The following is a 22,032-nucleotide window of genomic DNA, read 5'->3' on the forward strand; positions in this document are numbered from 1 at the left end:
GCGTAGGAGGAGCCGCCAGGGGACATCAGAATCTGTGACCGTTGGGCGCCTCTCAAGTCGCCACGTGGCTGCTGCGAAAAGGCCACCACGTAGAAAATTAGAACTATAAAATTCCGACTTTGATCGGAAGCCCGGCGTACTTTATGATTTATGCAATCGAGTCACTAAACTTTTAAGTTCGGTCATTGGCTAGACTAAACTCCGGGTTTCCTTACAAATCCAATGTCCAGTAAATCGGAGCCCGTCCGACTGCTGACGTGGCGAATACTCTCGTTATTTGCTTAAACCAAAAAGAAAGAATATCGATCTGGTTCCAATCAAATTATGACGATGCGGCGGCACAAGCTCCATACGAATCAAATCAAACCGTTACCCTATAACTCGCTGCAATTTCATTCGCGTAATTCATAGAACGAGTCCTATGTAACATCCCCACGTTTCGATTGGTTTGGTGGGTTTCGAGTTTGTCGATAGAGAAAGGGGGACGTTTCTGGCAAATAGAGAAAAAGCCAGGGACTCGCAAGGCAGCATCTTTTTTAAGTCGCTTTATTTGACCGCCGATCTTGAAGGGTGGGAGGAGGGGTGCAATTGCAAAATGGGAATGCGACGGGGTTTTTTTGACTTTGTCCCATTCCGTTGGATTAGTGGCCAAATCGATATGAGGTCGGCTGTTCATAATTCAAAGGGGCCCTCGATCGGAATTTGTTCCCATTTTCCGGCGAGCTGCTGGCGGGGCGAATACTGCGTGAATTCGCTGAAAATAATTAGTTGGGTCCCGATCAGATTGAGAAGATATCGGAGCGCACCTTCGATGTGCGCGATCAAATAATGTTTTACCATTCGTGATCGGAATCTGTTCTGATCGAACACCCGTCGATCAGAATTCTGTTCAATTTTCCGGCGAGCCGTTGACGTGGCAAGCGCATCCTTTATTTGCTAAAAATAGTCGGTCGGATCCCAATTAGATTATGAAAATAGGAAGCGCGTTGGATGCGAGATCAAATCGAGATGGACTCGGTATAACGTGTTACGACTCTTCCGACCAATATGATTCGCAGAACGAGTCCATACAAAAGGAAAGAGGCTAACGCAGAGTGGGGATCGATAGGGCAAAAAGGGGCATTTCTGCAAAATGGAGAAACTATAGGGACTGGCGAGTCAGCGTCACATGTAAGGTCACTTTGTTTGACTGGAGGGCGCAACAGCAAAATGTGAATGCGACGCGCGTTTTGACTTTCTCCCACTCCGTTAGGGCGAAAAGGACATGAGGTTGGCCATTTTCTTTTTTCTAATTTCTCTTTTCAAAGTGCTTTTTCTAAAAAAATTTTTTCAACTTAGTTATTTTGCTTGGAGGTAGAAACGTCTCGGAATGAATTTAAAAAAAAAAAAAGAGTCGAAACTCCATTTAATCAGTTTCGACTCGTTTTCATGCAATAAAAATATAGCAATTCATACATGACCCGACTCATATCCCACCCGATCCATATTGCTAAAGTACTTCAATATTCGACGCAATCTGGAAAAACTCATACTCATGCTACGGTGAGAGCCACCGAATGAGTGATGACAAGATCGAGTGAGGGCAAGAGAGAGTGAAAAGAGAGTCATAGTGGTCGGGCATGTTTAAGTAAGTTGTTAACCAATTTAATATCATTATTATTTTGAGTTTTACCATTCTAGACTATGACCCATTTGTCGAATATAACGAACTCATATATCAACTCGGCCTGTCAAATATGGGTAAATAACTAGATTAATGACCCATTTCGATATGTCTACGTGGTGGTGAAACTAAGTGCCTAGGTGAAAAGAAAATCTTTTGCAAAGCCAAAAAGCCCGTCTCGAAATCGAGAAAACGAATTGACTCGAATCACATACTTCCGAGCTGGATTTCGGCAGCCAATCAAATATTCGATTCGTGTTTTGAATGCTTTACCGATGTAGCTCTTTGTTGGTGCTAGATTTTTAACTGTATCGGTGATGTCGGCTAGCAATTTGAAAATGTTCGATATTGTTCAAAAAAATAAATTGAGCCGACGGTAAAAATATGATCATGGCTTTTTCGGGTTCTTTGTTTTTTGCGTTGATGATGCTAAGAAAGTTCAAGTTAAACCTTCAAGAAAGCTCCTCTTGGGACATCTTCTAGTCGTTGCTCTGTCCAAACTGCTGAAATTTCTTCATCACCTCATTGCTCTTTAAGGTCTCTTTCCTTCTAGAAGAGAAGCAACATCGCTTGAAAACATGATCTCATCTTGCACTGTTCCTAGTCTCTTGTTTTGCTAGTCTCCTTTAGTTCTATCTTATTAGCATTCTCGAACTCTTCCTCGACCAAAAAAATCAAAGAAGAACCCCGAAATTCAAACCCGGTGAACCCCCCCTCGAAGTCGATTTATGATCTCGATGTCAACATGGCTGCTTACTCGTCTTCCACGAAACCACGAGTTCGGTTCACGTCATGAAACGGTTTATGTTATCTTCTCTAGTTGCCGTATGTTTTGTGCAGAGAGACTTTCTATCTTGCTGGCGTCGTGATAGGAGATAAGTCACGACGATGGATTCGCCAACCTCTGAACATCGCATCACGATTGACACAGAATAATCGAAGGTCCTGTAATGAGTATTTGGCCTTTTATGGTGCCGTGCGGGAGCAATCGCTGGTACCGGTCGCCTGTCCTTGCCCTTTTACTAGTAAAAAAGAAAGAGAGACGATGGCTTGAACCCTCCTACCTCACTCTCGAAATTTAGCACCATTGCACAGTTGATCCCAGACTTCAAAATTATAAATTAACCTCCCTCAACTTTCATACCGTTGCAAAATAGCCTTCGAACTTTGAAAAAGTTAAATTTAACTCCTCTAAACTTGGATCGAACCTGAGCTTGATAAGATTGGATCGAGAGGCGAATTGTCGGCATTAGAAAAGCTGGCGGGGATGAGCTATTGATGTTTGTTTCCGACCACCAATTTCATCAAATTGTGGTTTTTTTTCTTAGTATTAGCATGCTTAGATGGGATTTTTCTTATTAGACAAATGTCAATGATTGAGCACGCCAATGAGGAAGAGAGCGCATCAATAGTTTTGCCAATATGTCCGCTGCTTTTTCTTGGACATCTATCTAAGCAGGCTGACCGGTTTCTTAAGGAGAAATGAGATTAATAGTCCCCGAACATTGACCCAATATGATCCTAAATTTTATTTGTTCAATATGATCCATGTACTTTGACCGAATGTGTAATGCGATCCCTGAACTTTTAATTTGTTCATGGTGGTTCACGAACTTTTGATATATGTTCAATTTTAGTCCATGAAATATACGAAAATTTTTAATGTTGTGCCCGAATTGAACATCTCTATATAGTTCATGGACTAAACTGAAGTTACTGAATACGTATCAAAATTTCAGGAACCGCATTGAACATATTAAAAGTTCAATGGATTACATTGCGCATTAAGCCAAAGACACATCATTTGTGTCGCTATCCTTTTATATTTTGACAAATGAATTGGGCTGATGTTAGTCGACGTGTGCATCATGTACTTTAGCACTTACACGGTTCAGTCCACCTATTAGTCCTTGCTTTTTTTGTTTTAATAATGGATCGGAATCATCTCCATTTAGCATTATTTAAGGTTAGGTACGATATCCCCTCAAATTTAAATACATCAATGACAAGAACATTTTGTTTTTGGTCGAACAAAGCTTCTCATATCATATAGATAAAGATAAAGAACAACCCAAATGGGCTTCAAAACATAAAATGTCGAAAAGGGATTGGGTGGACTAGACACCCGATTTAGAGAGAGAGAGTCGCGAATTTAGGCTTCCACGACCCAATCTGCTGTTCTATTTAGGTCGCTATAACAAGAGGCCACGTCCTCCAGATTCGGTAAAAGAGCATATTGTGAGTCACAAAATTTTTGAAGTAATGGATCCCGCCACAATTTTTAATTATTCGATATGTTTTTTTTTTTGTGGTCCAAAATGAAGTATTAATCTCGCAGTAAATTAAAATAGACGATCTCGTTTCTTTTAATAGATGGTCTTAGAAACTATCCAAATTGAAACTTCATCCTTTTTGAGGCAGAAAGTCCTTTTTATGAGCCGTGAAGTCCCGTTCCATCTTACCACTTAGTCAAAAAAACCTACCAAGTCGATAAGTCATTGTATCCATGAAGATCTTCTTCAACGCCAATAGGAATTAGCAAAATTCAACTAGCTTTGGAGAGAAAAAAAAATAAACACTTGTGCACTACGAGAAACGACACAGAGCGTTGTTGCTCCATGTCCTCGATTGGGAACGTAGACCCATCACAGTAATATTTACATTATATGCATGATCAAAAAAGAATCATGACAAACCTTGATTCTGAATTAAATGGACATTTCTGTGAACGCGCGCACTCTCACCACATGTCCTCGATTGGGAACGTGGTACCGGCCGCCCGTCCTTGCCCTTTTACTAGTAAAAAAGAAAGGGATGATGGCTTGAACCCTCTTACCTCACTCTCAAAATTTAGTACCATTGCACAGTTGACCCCAGACTTTCCAAAGTTATAAATTACCCTCCCTCAACTTTCATACCGTTGCAAAATAGCCCTCGAACTTTGAAAAAGTTAAATTTAACTCCCCTAAACTTGGAAATTCTGTTGCAGCAGTCCACTAACATGTCTATAGAGTCGTTTCAAAATGTACTTATTGACCAAGATAACCTATGTTACATGGTTAATGAGAGGGTACATGGTTAATGAAATGATTTAAATTACAATCGTTAGTTAACGGAGGTAATCAATAATTGTTTAAAGTTCCGTGGCTCCGGCATAACGGTGTTAAAGATGACGAGGGTAATCCATCTAGTGATAAAGATAATAATAACAATTGTCGTCAATCCTTGGTACGAAATTATGTCTGACTTTTTTTTGTTTTATCATATCCTTTTTTGCTTGCCGACCAAATTATTGAGAAGCCAAGCATAACAAAATAAAATCCTGCCATAAAAAAGAAAAAAACCGCTTGATGTATTTATAAAAAAAAAAAAAGGATAGCGCCAAAAATTAGAGCGTTTATATAAGATTTTATATCGTAATCGTGTAAAATGTGTTGTGTCGTGCAATCCATTTAACGAACAATATATATGGGCCCAATTCCTTTAAAAAGCATCGATTTTAACTCAAATTACAGTTCTGACCCGAACTTCTTTTTGTCTCACAAAGAAGCACCAACTTTATCTCGTGTCCCAATTTAGCCCAAATTTTTTTTTTTTGGTCTCATGCCAACTTTAGCTCGCGTCCCAATTTCGATTTGGACTTCTTTTTTGTCTCATGAAAAAGCGTCGATTTTCTGTCGACTACACGTGGAATGACACGTCAAATCTTTAATGGCATCATTAGATGAAAACTTGACGGGAGCCGAATTTGGGTGCCCACTAAAAGTTGGTGCTTTATTTAGTAAACAATCAAAAAGGTTCGGGCCAGAATTGAGGCACAACTTAAAGTTGGTGCACTTTTACGAGACAAAAAAAAAAAATTGGGCTAGAATTAGGACCCCATCAAAAGTCGGTGCTTTTTAAGGGAATTAAGCAAATAATTATGTATTGTTCGGATCGGACCTGAATTTGATAAGATTGGATCGAGAGGCGAATCATCGGCATTAGAAAAGCTAGTGGGGATGAGCTATTGATGTTCGTTTCCGACCACCAATTTGATCAAATTGTGGTTTTTTCCCTTAGTATTAGCATGCTTAGATGGGATTTTTCTTATTAGATAAATGTCAATGATTGAGCACGCCAATGAGGAAGAGAGCGCATCAATCATTTTGCCAATATGTCCGCTGCTTTTTCTTGGACATCTATCTAAGCAGAGTGACTAGTTTCTTTAGGAGAAATGAGATTAGTAGCCCCTAAACTTTGATCCAATATGATCCTGAATTTTATTTGTTCAATATGGTCCATGCATTTTGGCCGAATGTGCAATGCGATCCCTGAACTTTTAATTTGTTCATGGTGGTTCCTAAACTTTTGATATATGCTCAATTTTAGTCCATGAAATATATGAAAATATTCAATGTTGTGCCTAAATTGAACATCTCTATCTAGTTGATGGACTAAACTGAAGTTACTGAACATGTATAAAAAATTCATGGACCGTATTGAACAGATTAAAAGTTCAATGAATCACATTGCACGTTAAGCCAAAAGTAGAAACATCATTTGTGTAGTTATGCTTCTATATTTTGACAAATGAATTGGGCCGATATTAGTCGACGTGTGCATCATGTACTTTAGCACTTGCATGGTCCAGTCCACCTATTAGTCCTTGTTTTTTTGTTTTTATAATGGATCGGAATCATCTCCATTTAGCATTCTTTAAGGTTAGGTACGATATCCCCTCAAATTTAAATACATCAATGACAAGAACATTTTGTTTTTGGTCGAACAAAACTTCTCATATCATATAGATAAAGATAAAGAACAACCCAAATGGGCTTCGGAACATAAAACGTCGAAAAGGGATTGGGTGGACTAGACACCCGATTTAGAGAGAGAGAGTCGCGAATTTAGGCTTCCACGACCCAATCCGCTGTTCTATTTAGGTCGTTATAACAGTAGGCCACATCCTCCAGATTCGGTAAAAGGGCATATTGTGAGTCACAAAATTTTTGAAGTAATGGATCCCGCCATAATTTTTAATTATTCGATATGATTTTTTTTTTTTGTGGTCCAAAATGAAGTATTAAGCTCATAGTAAATTAAAATAGACGATCTCGTTTCTTTGAATAGAAGGTCTTAGAAACTATCCAAATTGAAACTTCATCCTTTTTGAGGCAGAAAGTCCTTTTTATGAGCCGTGAAGTCCCGTTCCATCTTACCACTTAGTAAAAAAAAACCTCCCAAGTCGATAAGTCATTGTATCCATGAAGATCTTCTTCAACGCCAATAGGAATTAGCAAAATTCAACTAGCTTTGGAGAGAAAAAAAAAAAAACTTGTGCACTACGAGAAACGACACAGAGCGTTGTTGCTCCATGTCCTCGATTGGGAACGTGGACCCATCACAATAATATTTACATTATATGCATGATTAAAAAAGAATCATGACAAACCTTGATTCTGAATTAAATGGACATTTCTCTCACCACAGGACATGTAAAGTATTGAATGAGATTAGATACACAGTGACATGTCTACCGGGTGGTGAAACTAAGTGCCTAGGTGAAAAGAAAATCTTTTGCAAAGCCAAAAAGCCCATTGCGAAATCGAGAAAATGAATCGTCTCGGATCATGTATTTCCAAGTTGGATTTCAGCAACCAATCAAATATTGGATTCTCGTTTTGAATGCTTTACCGATGTAGCTCTTTGTTGGTGCCGGATTTTTCACCGCATTGGTGATGTCGGCTAGTAATTTGAAAATGTTCGATATTGTCCACAAAAATAAATTGAACCGGCGGCAAAAATGGGGGTTTTTATTTTTTTGGGTTGATGATGTTAAGGAAGTCCAAGTTAAACCTTCAAGAAAGCTCCTCTAGGGACATCTTCTAGTCGTTGCACGGTCCAAAACTGCTGAAATTTCTTCAGCACCTCATTGCTCTTTGAGGTCTTCTTCCTTCTAGAAGCGAAGCAACATCGCTTGAAAACAAGATCTCATCTTGCACTGTTCCTAGTCTCTTGTTTTGCTAGTCTCCTTTAGTTCTATCTTATTAGCCTTCTCGAACTCTTCCTCGACCAAAAAAATCAAAGACGATCCCCGACATTCAAACCCGGCGCCCCCCTCGAAGTCAATTTATGATCGCGACGTCGACATGGCTGCTTACTCGTCTTCCACGAAACCACGAGTTCGGTTCACGTCATGAAACGGTTTATGTTATCTTGTCTAGTTGTCGTATGTTTTGTGCAGAGAGACTTTCTATATTGCTAGCGTCATGATAGGAGATAAGTCACGACGATGGATTCGCCAACCGCTGAACATCGCATCACGGTTGACGCAGAATAATCGAAGGTCCTGTAATGAGTATTTGGCCTTTTTATGGTGCCGTGCGGGAGCAGTCATCGGTACCGGCTGCCCGTCCTTGCCTTTTTACTAGTCAAAAAGAAAGAGAGACGATGGCTTGAACCCTCCTACCTCACTCTCGAAATTTAGCACCATTGCACAGTTGATCCCAGACTTCAAAATTATAAATTACCCTCCCTCAACTTTCATACCGTTGCAAAATAGCCTTCGAACTTTGAAAAAGTTAAATTTAACTCCCCTAAACTTGGATCGAACCTGAGCTTGATAAGATTGGATCGAGAGGGGAATTGTCGGCATTAGAAAAGCTGGCGGGGATGAGCTATTGATGTTCGTTTCCGACCACCAATTTCATCAAATTGTGGTTTTTTTTCTTAGTATTAGCATGCTTAGATGGGATTTTTCTTATTAGACAAATGTCAACGATTGAGCACGCCAATGAGGAAGAGAGCGCATCAATAGTTTTGCCAATATGTCCGCTGCTTTTTCTTGGACATCTATCTAAGCGGACTGATCGGTTTCTTAAGGAGAAATGAGATTAATAGTCCCTGAACTTTGACCCAATATGATCCTAAATTTTATTTGTTCAATATGATCCATGTACTTTAGCCGAATGTGCAATGCGATCCTTGAACTTTTAATTTGTTCATGGTGGTTCACGAACTTTTGATATATGTTCAATTTTAGTCCATAAAATATACAAAAATTTTCAATGTTGTGCCTGAATTGAACATCTCTATATAGTTCATGGACTAAACTGAAGTTACTGAATACGTATCAAAATTTCAGGAACCGCATTGAACATATTAAAAGTTCAATGGATTACATTGCGCATTAAGCCAAAGACACATCATTTGTGTCGCTATCCTTTTATATTTTGACAAATGAATTGGGCGGATGTTAGTCGACGTGTGCATCATGTACTTTAGCACTTGCACGGTTCAGTCCACCTATTAGTCCTTGCTTTTTTTGTTTTAATAGTGGATCGGAATCATCTCCATTTAGCATTATTTAAGGTTAGGTACGATATCCCCTCAAATTTAAATACATCAATGACAAGAACATTTTGTTTTTGGTCGAACAAAGCTTCTCATATCATATAGATAAAGATAAAGAACAACCCAAATGGGCTTCAGAACATAAAATGTCGAAAAGGGATTGGGTGGACTAGACACCCGATTTAGAGAGAGAGAGAGAGTCGCGAATTTAGGCTTCCACGACCCAATCTGCTGTTCTATTTAGGTCGTTATAACAGTAGGCCACATCCTCCAGATTCGGTAAAAGAGCATATTGTGAGTCACAAAATTTTTGAAGTAATGGATCCCGCCACAATTTTTAATTATTCGATATGTTTTTTTTTTTGTGGTCCAAAATGAAGTATTAATCTCGCAGTAAATTAAAATAGACGATCTCGTTTCTTTTAATAGATGGTCTTAGAAACTATCCAAATTGAAACTTCATCCTTTTTGAGGCAGAAAGTCCTTTTTATGAGCCGTGAAGTCCCGTTCCATCTTACCACTTAGTCAAAAAAACCTACCAAGTCGATATGTCATTGTATCCATGAAGATCTTCTTCAACGCCAATAGGAATTAGCAAAATTCAACTAGCTTTGGAGAGAAAAAAAAAAAAAAACACTTGTGCACTACGAGAAACGACACAGAGCGTTGTTGCTCCATGTCCTCGATTGGGAACGTAGACGCATCACAGTAATATTTACATTATATGCATGATTAAAAAAGAATCATGACAAACTTTGATTCTGAATTAAATGGATATTTCTGTGAACGCGCGCACTCTCACCACATGTCCTCGATTGGGAACGTGGTACCGGCCGCCCGTCCTTGCCCTTTTACTAGTAAAAAAGAAAGGGATGATGGCTTGAACCCTCTTACCTCACTCTCGAAATTTAGTACCATTGCACAGTTGACCCCGGACTTTCCAAAGTTATAAATTACCCTCCCTCAACTTTCATACCGTTGCAAAATAGCCCTCGAACTTTGAAAAAGTTAAATTTAACTCCCCTAAACTTGGAAATTCTGTTGCAGCAGTCCACTAACATGTTTATATAGTCGTTTCAAAATGTACTTATTGACCAAGATAACCTATATTACATGGTTAATGAGAGGGTACATGGTTGATGAAATGATTTAAATTACAATCGTTAGTTAACGGAGGTAATCAATAATTGTTTAAAGTTCCGTGGCTCCGGCATAACGGTGTTAAAGATGACGAGGGTAATCCATCTAGTGATAAAGATAATAATAACAATTGTCGTCAATCCTTGGTACGAAATTATGTCTGACTTTTTTTTTTTATCATATCCTTTTTTGCTTGCTGACCAAATTATTGAGAAGCCAAGCATAACAAAATAAAATTCTGCCATAAAAAGGAAAAAAACCGCTTGATGTATTTATATATAAAAAAAAAAGGATAGCGCCAAAAATTAGAGCGTTTATATAAGATTTTATATTGTAATAGTGTAAAATGTGTTGTGTCGTGCAATCCATTTAACGAACAATATATATGGGCCCAATTCCTTTAAAAAGCATCGATTTTAACTCAAATTACAGTTCTGACCCGAACTTCTTTTTGTCTCACAAAGAAGCACCAACTTTATCTCGTGTCCCAATTTAGCCCATATTTTTTTTTTTTTGGTCTCATGCCAACTTTAGCTCGCGTCCCAATTTCGATTTGGACTTCTTTTTTGTCTCATGAAAAAGCGTCGATTTTCTGTCGACTACACGTGGAATGACACGTCAAATCTTTAATGGCATCATTAGATGAAAACTTGACGGGAGCCGAATTTGGGTGCCCACTAAAAGTTGGTGCTTTATTTAGTAAACAATCAAAAAGGTTCGGGCCAGAATTGAGGCACAACTTAAAGTTGGTGCACTTTTACGAGACAAAAAAAAAAATTGGGCTAGAATTAGGACCCCATCAAAAGTCGGTGCTTTTTAAGGGAATTAAGCAAATAAATATGTATTGTTCGGATCGGACCTGAATTTGATAAGATTGGATCGAGAGGCGAATCATCGGCATTAGAAAAGCTGGCAGGGATGAGCTATTGATGTTCGTTTCCGACCACCAATTTGATCAAATTGTGGTTTTTTCCCTTAGTATTAGCATGCTTAGATGGGATTTTTCTTATTAGATAAATGTCAATGATTGAGCACGCCAATGAGGAAGAGAGCGCATCAATCATTTTGCCAATATGTCCGCTGCTTTTTCTTGGACATCTATCTAAGCAGAGTGACTAGTTTCTTTAGGAGAAATGAGATTAGTAGCCCCTAAACTTTGATCCAATATGATCCTGAATTTTATTTGTTCAATATGGTCCATGCATTTTGGCCGAATGTGCAATGCGATCCCTGAACTTTTAATTTGTTCATGGTGGTTCCTAAACTTTTGATACATGCTCAATTTTAGTCCATGAAATATATGAAAATATTCAATGTTGTGCCTAAATTGAACGTCTCTGTATAGTTGATGGACTAAACTGAAGTTACTGAACATGTATAAAAAATTCATGGACCGTATTGACCGGATTAAAAGTTCAATGAATCACATTGCACGTTAAGCCAAAAGTAGAAACATCATTTGTGTAGTTATGATTCTATATTTTGACAAATGGATTGGGCTGATATTAGTCGACGTGTGCATCATGTACTTTAGCACTTGCATGGTCCAGTCCACCTATTAGTCCTTGTTTTTTTGTTTTTATAATGGATCGGAATCATCTCTATTTAGCATTCTTTAAGGTTAGGTACGATATCCCCGCAAATTTAAATACATCAATGACAAGAACATTTTGTTTTTGGTCGAACAAAACTTCTCATATCATATAGATAAAGATAAAGAACAACCCAAATGGGCTTCGGAACATAAAACGTCGAAAAGGGATTGGGTGGACTAGACACCCGATTTAGAGAGAGAGAGTCGCGAATTTAGGCTTCCACGACCCAATCCGCTGTTCTATTTAGGTCGTTATAACAGTAGGCCACATCCTCCATATTCGGTAAAAGAGCATATTGTGAGTCACAAAATTTTTGAAATAATAGATCCCGCCACAATTTTTAATTATTCAATATGTTCTTTTTTTTTGGTGGTCCAAAATGAAGTAATAATCTCACAGTAATTTAAAATAGACGATTTCGTTTCTTTTAATAGGAGGTCTTAGAAACTATCCAAATTGAAACTTCATCCTTTTTGAGGCACAAAGTCCTTTTTATGAGCCGTGAAGTCCCGTTCCATCTTACCACTTAGTAAAAAAAAACCTCCCAAGTCGATAAGTCATTGTATCCATGAAGATCTTCTTCAACGCCAATAGGAATTAGCAAAATTCAACTAGCTTTGGAGAGAAAAAAAAAAAAAACTTGTGCACTACGAGAAACGACACAGAGCGTTGTTGCTCCATGTCCTCGATTGGGAACGTGGACCCATCACAGTAATATTTACATTATATGCATGATTAAAAAAGAATCATGACAAACCTTGATTCTGAATTAAATGGACATTTCTGTGAACGCGCGCGCTCTCACCACAGGACATGTAAAGTATCGAATGAGATTAGATACAAAGTGACATGTCTACCGGGTGGTGAAACTAAGTGCCTAGGTGAAAAGAAAATCTTTTGCAAAGCCAAAAAGCCCGTTGCGAAATCGAGAAAATGAATCGTCTCGGATCATGTATTTCCGAGTTGGATTTCAGCAACCAATCAAATATTCGATTCTCGTTTTGAATGCTTTACCGATGTAGCTCTTTGTTGGTGCCGGATTTTTCACCGCATTGGTGATGTCGGCTAGCAATTTGAAAATGTTCGATATTGTCCAAAAAATAAATTGAACCGGCGGCAAAAATGGGGGTTTTTATTTTTTTGGGTTGATGATGTTAAGGAAGTCCAAGTTAAACCTTCAAGAAAGCTCCTCTAGGGACATCTTCTAGTCGTTGCACGGTCCAAAACTGCTGAAATTTCTTCAGCACCTCATTGCTCTTTGAGGTCTTCTTCCTTCTAGAAGAGAAGCAACATCGCTTGAAAACGTGATCTCATCTTGCACTGTTCCTAGTCTCTTGTTTTGCTAGTCTCCTTTAGTTCTATCTTATTAGCCTTCTCGAACTCTTCCTCGACCAAAAAAATCAAAGAAGATCCCCGACATTCAAACCCGGCGACCCCCCCTCGAAGTCGATTTATGATCGCGACGTCGACATGGCTGCTTACTCGTCTTCCACAAAACCACGAGTTCGGTTCACGTCGTGAAACGGTTTATGTTATCCTGTCTAGTTGCCGTATGTTTTGTGCAGAGAAACTTTCTATCTTGCTGGCGTCGTGATAGGAGATAAGTCACGACGATGGATTCGCCAACCTCTGAACATCGCATCACGGTTGACGCAGAATAATCGAAAGTCCTATAGTGAGTATTTGGCCTTTTTATGGTGCTATGCGGGAGCAGTCGTCGGTACCGGCCGCCCGTCCTTGCCTTTTTACTAGTCAAAAAGAAAGAGAGACGATGGCTTGAACCCTCTTACCTCACTCTCGAAATTTAGCATCATTGCACAGTTGACCCCAGACTTTTCAAAGTTATAAATCACCCTCCCTCAACTTTCATACCATTGCAAAATAACCCTCGAACTTTTAAAAAGTTAAATTTAACTTCCCTAAACTTGGAAATTCTGTTGCAGCAGTCCACTAACATGTTTATATAGTCGTTAGTTAATGAGAGGGTTCATGGTCGATGAAATGATTTAAATTACAATCGTTAGTTAACGGAGGTAATCAATAATTGTTTAAAGTTCCGTGGCAACGGCATAACGGTGTTAAAGTTGACGAGGGTAATCCGTCTAGTGATAAAGATAATAATAACAATTGTCGTCAATCTTTGGTACGAAATTATGCCTGACCTTTTTTTTTTAATCATATCCTGTTTTGCTTGCCGACCAAATTATTGAGAAGCCAAGCATAACAAAATAAAATCTTGCCATAAAAAAAGAAAAAAACCGCTTAATGTACATAAAAAAAAAGGGATAGCGTCAAAAATTAGAGCGTTTATATAAGATTTTATATCGTAATCGTGTAAAATGTGTTGTGTCGTGCAATCCACTTAACGAGCAATATATATGGGCCCAATTCCTTTAAAAAGCATCGATTTTAACTCAAATTATAGTTCTAACCCGAACTTCTTTCTGTCTCACAAAGAAGCACCAATTTTATCTCGTGTCCCAATTTAGCCCATATATATATTTTTTTGTCTCATACCAACTTTAGCTCGTGTCCCAACTTCGATTCAGAGTTCTTTTTTGTCTCATGAAAAAGCATCGATTTTCAATTGGTACTCAAATCTAACCCCGTCGAGTTTCTGTCGACTACACATGGAATGACACGTCAAATCTTTAACGGCATCATTAGATGAAAACTTGACGGGAGCCGAATTTGGGTGACCACTAAAAGTTGGTGCTTTCTTTAGTAAACAACCAGAAAGGTTCGGGCCAAAATTGAGGCACAACTTAAAGTTGGTGTACTTTTACGAGACCAAAAAAAAAAAAAAAATTGGGCCAGAATTAGGAACCCATCAAAAGTCGGTGCTTTTTAAGGGAATTAAGCAAATAAATATGTATTGTTCGGATCGGACCTGAGCTTGATAAGATTGAATCAAGAGGCGAATCATCAGCATTAGAAAAGTTGGCGGGGATGAGCTATTGATGTTCGTTTCCGACCACCAATTTGATCAAATTGTGGTTTTTTTCCTTAGTATTAGCATGCTTAGATGGGATTTTTCTTATTAGATAAATGTCAATGATTGAGCACCCCAGTGAGGAAGAGAGCGCATCAATAGTTTTGCCAATATGTCCGCTGCTTTTTCATCTAAGCATAGTGACCGGTTTCCTTAGGAGAAATGAGATTAATAGTCTACGAACTTTGACCTAATATAATCATGAATTTTATTTATTCAATATGGTCCATGTACTTTAGCCGAATGTGCAATGCGATCACTGAACTTTTAATTTGTTCATGGTGGTTCACGAACTTTTGATACATGTTTAATTTTAGTCCATGAAATATACGAAAATATTCAATGTTATCCTTGAATTGAACATCTTTATATAGTTCATGGACTAAATTGAAGTTACTGAACACGTATCAAAATTTCAGGGACTGCATTGAACAAATTAAAAGTTCCATGGATCACATTGCATGTTGAGCCAAAAGTAGAGACATCATTTGTGTCGGTATCCTTCTATAATTTGACAAATGAATTGGGCGGATACTAGTCGACGTGTGCATCATGTACTTTAGCACTTGCACGGTCCAGTCCACCTATTAGTCCTTGTTTTTTGTTTTAATAATGGATCGGAATCATCTCCATTTAGCATTCTTTAAGGTTAGGTACGATATCCCCTCAAATTTAAATACATCAATGACAAGAACATTTTGTTTTTGGTCGAACAAAACTTCTCATATCATATAGATAAAGAACGACCCAAATGGGCTTCAGAACATAGAATGTCCAAAAGGGATTGGGAGGACTAGACACCCAATTTAGGAGAAGAGAGAGAGACTCACGAATTTAGACTTCGACGACCCAATCCGCTGTTCTATTTAGGTCCCTATATTAATAGGTGGAGGGTTAAAAGACCATCGTCGCGGCCGCCGACCACCTCTGCTGCCGACCGCCGGCGCGCCGCGACGACGCCAACCACTGTCGCGGCCGCCGATCACCTCCGCCGCCAACCATCGCCGACCGCTGCTGCCGCCTCTGCTAACTACCATCGCCGCCGTCGACCATCGTCGCCGAAAATTTTGTTAATAATGTTTCAAAAATAGAAATTTTCAACTGTTACCAAACGAATTTTTCTGATCAGAAGTCAATCCGGAATAAAAGTAGAAAAATCAACTTCTACTTTTGAGGAAAAGCAAATAAATCAATTTCTGATGAGAAGTTGATTTCTTGGACATAAGTGATTTCATGCGCACCCTTATTGGTTATTTCGTTCGTACTATCCAATTCCTTAAAGGCCAGGTCAAAATTTACCTGGTCAGTTTTAGTACAGATTCTTATAATTTTTATATTTAACAGTAAAGATTGGAACAACATCGGGGTGGTGGCGCAGTTGGCTAGCGCGTAGGTCTCATAGCTTCTGAGTTATCCTGAGGTCGAGAGTTCGAGCCTCTCTCACCCCATCCTTTTTTGTCCTTTCAATCTATTTTTTTTTTTTTTAATACTCATTAATCTTACTTGTTAATTAGTTTGGCTAATAATTCGCTGAAATTGCAAAAATTTTGCGTTGGTGCTGACGGCGACCTCTCGCTTTGCTTTTTTGCTTTTGGGCCAACCTTTATGCTAAACACTTCAAGAAAATAAATAATCTAAAAGCTCCCGTTTTGACGTGCATATAACTAGGTTATGCACATCGAAAGAAAGGTAGCAACTTAACATCGACACCAACTTATTCTATTACGAATATTAGCCTTACTTGCTTACCTAGAAAAAAAAAAAGACACAGAAAATATGAGGCGTCTTCCATGAAAATATATAAATTGTCTAGAGATTTCTTGTCCGCCTATTTTAAGCAACTTATTTATTGCGAGAAATATTTTTTTTTGTCAAAAGAAAAATCTTCATTTAATATCAAAGAGGGACACGTTATTTCAAAATAAAAATATCACAGAGTAAGTAAATTTGAAAAGTGAATCAACTTGATAGAGCCTAAAACTCGCTTATTCCTCGAGGACGGATCCGTTATTGCATCCAAACACAACCGGCAGCACGAAATCAATCTAGAGCAAGTATGCAGATTCGGAGAAAGCAAATTCTTTTGAGGCAATTACACTTTGATCTTCAAAGCTCACTTTTGTAGATGATGATCACTCGTCCACGAAATTAACGAAGGAATCTTAAATATAGAGGAATGGGTAAATCTAAAGAAATATGGAAGAGAGAGAGGGAGAGGGAGGGAGAAGCAGTCTTTCGACTTTTCCTCTCTCCTTTTTTTTGGCTTCTCCTGGGCTTTTCATTCTATTTTATAGAGATCCAAGGAAATTTCAGAATTGATGTATAAAGGTGAGGCACTTTCCCCGGCATAGGGGGATCCTCATATATGTATGTACTTAGCCCATTCACTTCCAAACATATCTCCAAATTAAAAGAATGATGAGCTACTACTGGATAAAGAACTCCTGAAGTACTGGTCAGGTGTAGATTGCCCTGAAAATAGAAGAAGGAAAAAGAAAAGCGAAAGATAACTCACCAGAAGGAGACAAACACAGCATTGTGGAACAAAATTATCAAAGTACATAGCATTAGGAATAGAAAATGGACTGTATGTGCCAGGCAAGCTTCTCAATCAAAGATATGTGCTGCAAAATGAAATAACATCAACTGTCATCCCGTGACCATCACCTCCCAAGAATCCAGGTATAAACAAGCAGTTTCTATAATCATCGCTTATCGATAGTTGCAACTGTAATCCGCAATGGCCGTGGCCGTCCTTCCTCCCCGTTGCGTCTCCAGAATGCCCGTTTCCACCAAGCTTCGAACCCTCTTTGGATATTCGGACAATCCTCGCCCGAGTTCAAGAACCTCTCAAACCAACCGAGGAAGATCTCCTGTTGCTGAGCCAAAGGCAGAGTGAGGATCATGCTACCAAGACCCTCTTCGATCAGGTGCCGGTCGAGACCCTTCGACGCCTTCCTCATCCATGGGAAATCCCTGTAGAATGGGACCAGCCATGTTCGCAAGAGCAAGCTCCTCGAATCCTTTGGTACCAATATCTGCCCCTTCCCGATGCCAACGAACAATCGGGCTGTCACTCGGCTGACCTCGAACCTGTGGATGGCCGGGATAGAAGAATGTGCATTAGAGAGTTCAAATTGAGAAGCCCATTTTCTGAGAAACTCCTCCGCAATCTGCCGGTCTATTAGAATGTCCAGCATCCAATGCAAGTTATCGGCCTGACGTGAAATCTGACCTACTTCCGTAAAATCTGACGCTGCGGCCTGTAGGAAATGATGGCGCAGCGATTGAAGACACACACCGCATGCTGAATATAAAGATTCCTTTCGCAGATCGCTGAGGGACGGATTCTCCCGGAGCATCTTTGAGACTAGCCCTTTTATGTCCCGCCTCGCCCTCTCATCTTTTCCACCTAGTACTACGTGTAAAAGATTGAGCAGCACGTCTCCGTTCTCACTTCCCTCCTCTTCTATCCCATTGTTGACTTCTAAAGAGACTCTCTTTAAAACTTCAGCTGCCCCGGCTCCATCAAGACGGAGTTCGGTTAATAACGAAACCACCTTCTCTTCTTCATCCTCAGCCCACGGAGCAGCTTCTAAGTACTCCAAGCAAGAAAGGACGCCAGCATCGAATCCAATGGCAGCTGAAACCTGGAGAACATTACAAGATCAGGAACTATATCTTTTACAGTACAAGTTGTTTGTTTCCATCCAAGTCACTTAGAGGGAGAGAGAGAGAGAGAGAACAAAGAAATGCACAAAAATTTGGAATTTGACCAATAGATGGAACGGAAAGCAACTGATAGATAGAACCATCACCTTCAAGATACCAAGGACTCTGGTGACATCCTCCTTCATAAGCTTCTTCCTCAAATCCTTGCAATACATCAAGCGCAATGTCTCAATATATACCTCAACATCATCACAATCAGCGATCTCAATGATGTATGGCCCTGACACTCGCTGCTGCTTTATCCATCTGTCAGACAACTTCACTGCGAAAAAGCGACTATGTGCCACGAGTATCGGCCTGTGCACATTCATGCTAACAGTGATCCCATCCTTGGAAGTCAATGCTAGCTTTATGTCACTTGTTGAAGCATCATTGAACTGGTTTCCAGGACTTCTGGCAGCTAAGATATTTGACAATCTTTGCATGGTCAAGGCCTGCTTGTCTTCAGCTGATATTTGGGGCTTTGGCGCTAAAGGCATGGAAGGGTTTGGAAGAATGTGAGAACTAGGTTGGATGTCTGGCTCGCTAGCCATCATCTCGAACAAGGTTGGGCTTGATCGGGGTGGTGGCGACATTGGGTTCAACAGCCCAGCTGTGAGGGCAGAATTGAAATTTGTAAAGCCGCAAGTGAAAGAATTTGGGGAAGTGAGGCCATTGATGGGTGGTGCTGGGGTGGTCGTGAACTCCATGTCTAATGACGGTTTCTCCAATTTCAACTGCTGGAAAATCATGCAATCTGCAATGCGCAAGGAAAAAATGCAGTCAAGTACGTTCAGCTGGGCATTGTACTTTATGTCAACCTTCTGCCTACGTAGTCAACAAATTTCCCAGCTAATAGAGGAGAATTTGAAAAATAACAAATTGTCACTAAAGAAAGCCTCTCTAGCTAATTGTGTGAAGGCTTATGGATACCTGGAACATTTCATACACTTTAATCCTTGCTCAGGGAACATGCAATGCCAATGCATGTTTCCTTTTTTATCCCAGCAACTAAGTTAACTTATGTTGTCTATCAACTGTTTCTTCAATTTAACAGATAAAAAAAAAAAAAAAAAATACAGGGACAAGGTCTAAGAATGGCCCCTATTATGCATGACATAGCATTGTAAGCTAACAAAACGATCTTGTTCTCTGATACTGACTAAAAAGCAAGTACATGGAATCAACAAATTTCAAAACAAGCAATGAAAGTAACAGAATACTTCAAGTAACTGAGACAAACCAGAAAAATGACTGGTTTTTTTATTTATTTAAAGAGCATTAAAAAAACCAAGTCTGAACTAGAGTTTTCTAATCCAAGGCTGGTCGAATTGAAAATTATGGGGGAAGTATTAGCCAAGTGGCAAGGACCATCATTTCATGGATTCATTTGCTCGTGAATATACAAGTACAGCAGAAACATAAAGTTCAATGGCTTGTTAGGGAATGTTTCTAAGTGCAAAGAGAAAAAATCTGGTCAATTGTTTTCCCATTACTGCTTCAGAAGTATTAGATACATTGAAAACTCTATCCTTTCCCTTTTTTTGTGGGGTCAGTAGCTCATAACCAAGTGGCAAGGACCAGATTCAGTTGCTAAATAATATACAAGTATAACAGAAACATAAAGTTTAATGGCTTGTTAGGGAATGTTTCTAAGTGCACAGAGAGAAAATTTGGTCAGTTGTTTCCCAATTACTGCTTCTGAAGTATTAGATAAATTGAAAACCATATCTTTATTTTTTTTTTGTTGGGGGTGGGTGCGGTGGGGGGTGGTGTTGTGGGTTCATTTTGCTGTTCTCAAAACATTAGAGCACCTGTGGAAGACTGATTACTCAATATACGATAACCATTTGAAACAAAAATGTAAAAAGCATAGAAGCTAGAGTTGATGGCAGAACAAGATCATGAAGAAGAAATCCTGAAACAAATAATTTGATGCTTTCACAATAACCCAAATGTTGATCACCTAGACATTAAAATTCCATTGAGAGCAATCAACATAGAAGAAACTCAAGATAGTCTGAAGAATTAAGACATACAAGAGATACGGAACTTCAAAACAGCCTGCAAGTGCCAATCATGCCTCATGATAATCATATTGCACATAGAGAGGCACAATCGTGTGAAACAACACAATATAAACGCTCAAGAGTCAAGAAATTCACTGGCTAATACACCGTCAAAAGTAAGCTAAGCCTCTGTTTCACTACTCAATGGTGCCAAGAGCAATAAACAGCAACCATGCATACATCACACCCTTCAAGGGTCTAGTCACACATGGCCAAATATTACAAACCCAACAGAACGCCAAGCTCCTCACAACTCATTTAGCTATACGATTCATTGCCAGATGTCAAAATAGATTACTCCACACAAAACCAAAAAGTATAAAGAACCATACCACAACACTCAAGGGAAAATTTAATTGAGTCCCAACAATCAAATGCTCGTTTCCTACGTTCCCTTCGTGTGTTTATAGAAATTATCGGGTGAAACGAGGCAGCGTTTACTTCCTCAAATCTTTCCACGAATGCCGCATAATCTACTGGAAAATTCACAATCCTCCTTGTCCTACTTACACTAGAATCATTCGAAAACCAAATCCGAACTCAAAGAAACCAGACATAATACAGCTCAAGCTACCATCTCGGCTACACAAGCACGCGACGAGAAACCGAAGAGTCGATATTGTGGGTGTCTTGCTCGCCCGGTTCAATACAAACCAAAAACCCAGAAGCCAAACCGCACAAGCGGCACAGAGCTCAATGTTCGCAGCACAAAAACAAGAACTCACAACAGGGGTCACTCAAAGTTTCATTATTTGAACAGAGCAAACAGAGAAGGAAGCTGAAGGGTTACGGAGCAAGTACCTTCTTCTCACTTCAAATGCCACCGAAAAGCAGATTCCATTGATGAATGCATTCAATGGTCAGAAGCAGGAAAACTTAAAGGGACAAAAGACAAGGGGGGGAACTCAAAGGAGAGCCCGAGGGCGAGAGAGGGAAGATTCAAGGGAACAAAAAGCTTTCGGCTTTGGAAACTCATTCAACTCTAGAAAACATCGGAGGGAATTTCTTGCTTGAAAGAATCGAGGGGGGCCTTCCTTTTCAGCTTCTTTCATCAGACAAAACCACGCCAAAAAAAAAAAAACACAACCTTCGAGCGCGCTCAAATAAATAACTTAGAAAAATCTTGCAAGAAAATTTATACAAATAATAAGATGCCCATTTCCGTTTTCATTTGTCCGTTGCTGATGTACTTCTCTGTCTGTCTCAATTCCCCATTTTTATATATCTTTGGGTACAGGAGTGGGATGCATGTGATCCTTCCTTGGCAATATTAATAAGGCCCGGGGCCATAATGAATAGACTGTACAACATATAACAAGACAAGAAAAATATCTGGAATTTCATTAGAAGAAACGTCACGAGAAAAAAAAAAGTTCACGTAATATATTTTTTAAAAATTAATATATAATTTTGAGTAGTTATTCTTTTTTTCATGATAGTTATAAGGGTTAATACAACGAAAAATCTATTTTGACACGCTCATCTGGCGAAGTGCAGCTTATGCAATATTTGCCGGAATCATATTTT

General features: G+C 39.2%; 1 protein-coding gene and 1 non-coding gene across 3 annotated transcripts; one reads left to right on the top strand and one right to left on the bottom strand.

Annotated features, from left to right (window-relative positions):
- The first annotated feature begins 16,088 nt into the window (after nucleotides 1–16,088).
- Nucleotides 16,089–16,173, top strand: TRNAM-CAU. Its single transcript is given in 2 exon segments — nucleotides 16,089–16,126; nucleotides 16,138–16,173. It is a non-coding gene; the product is annotated as a tRNA-Met (tRNA).
- A 1,065-nt stretch (nucleotides 16,174–17,238) lies between these two features.
- On the bottom strand, nucleotides 17,239–21,702 carry LOC115743354 (BTB/POZ domain-containing protein At1g63850-like). 2 transcript variants are annotated; one of them, XM_030678094.2, is made up of 3 exons: nucleotides 21,307–21,702; nucleotides 18,544–19,193; nucleotides 17,239–18,375 (listed from the first exon to the last, which is right to left on the bottom strand). In XM_030678094.2, exons 2-3 carry the CDS (start codon nucleotides 19,186–19,188, stop codon nucleotides 17,431–17,433), a joined length of 1,590 nt encoding a protein of 529 aa, XP_030533954.1. In that variant the 5' UTR covers nucleotides 19,189–19,193; nucleotides 21,307–21,702; the 3' UTR covers nucleotides 17,239–17,430. The 2 variants fall into 2 exon arrangements, with proteins under 2 accessions (XP_030533954.1, XP_030533955.1); XM_030678095.2 differs by lacking the exon at nucleotides 21,307–21,702 and adding an exon at nucleotides 21,080–21,273.
- Nucleotides 21,703–22,032: the final 330 nt, after the last annotated feature.

Source organism: Rhodamnia argentea, chromosome 1 (assembly GCF_020921035.1).
Source record: "Rhodamnia argentea isolate NSW1041297 chromosome 1, ASM2092103v1, whole genome shotgun sequence".
Lineage (NCBI taxonomy): Eukaryota > Viridiplantae > Streptophyta > Magnoliopsida > Myrtales > Myrtaceae > Rhodamnia > Rhodamnia argentea.

Bases quoted from the DNA above. Each gene is read 5' to 3' on its own strand.
- LOC115743354 (XM_030678094.2), bottom strand. From the start codon at position 19,188: ATGATTTTCCAGCAGTTGAAATTGGAGAAACCGTCATTAGACATGGAG. The intron at 18,376-18,543 runs GTGATGGTTCTA...AATGTTCTCCAG, and splicing joins GAGTCCTTGGTATCTTGAAG to GTTTCAGCTGCCATTGGATT.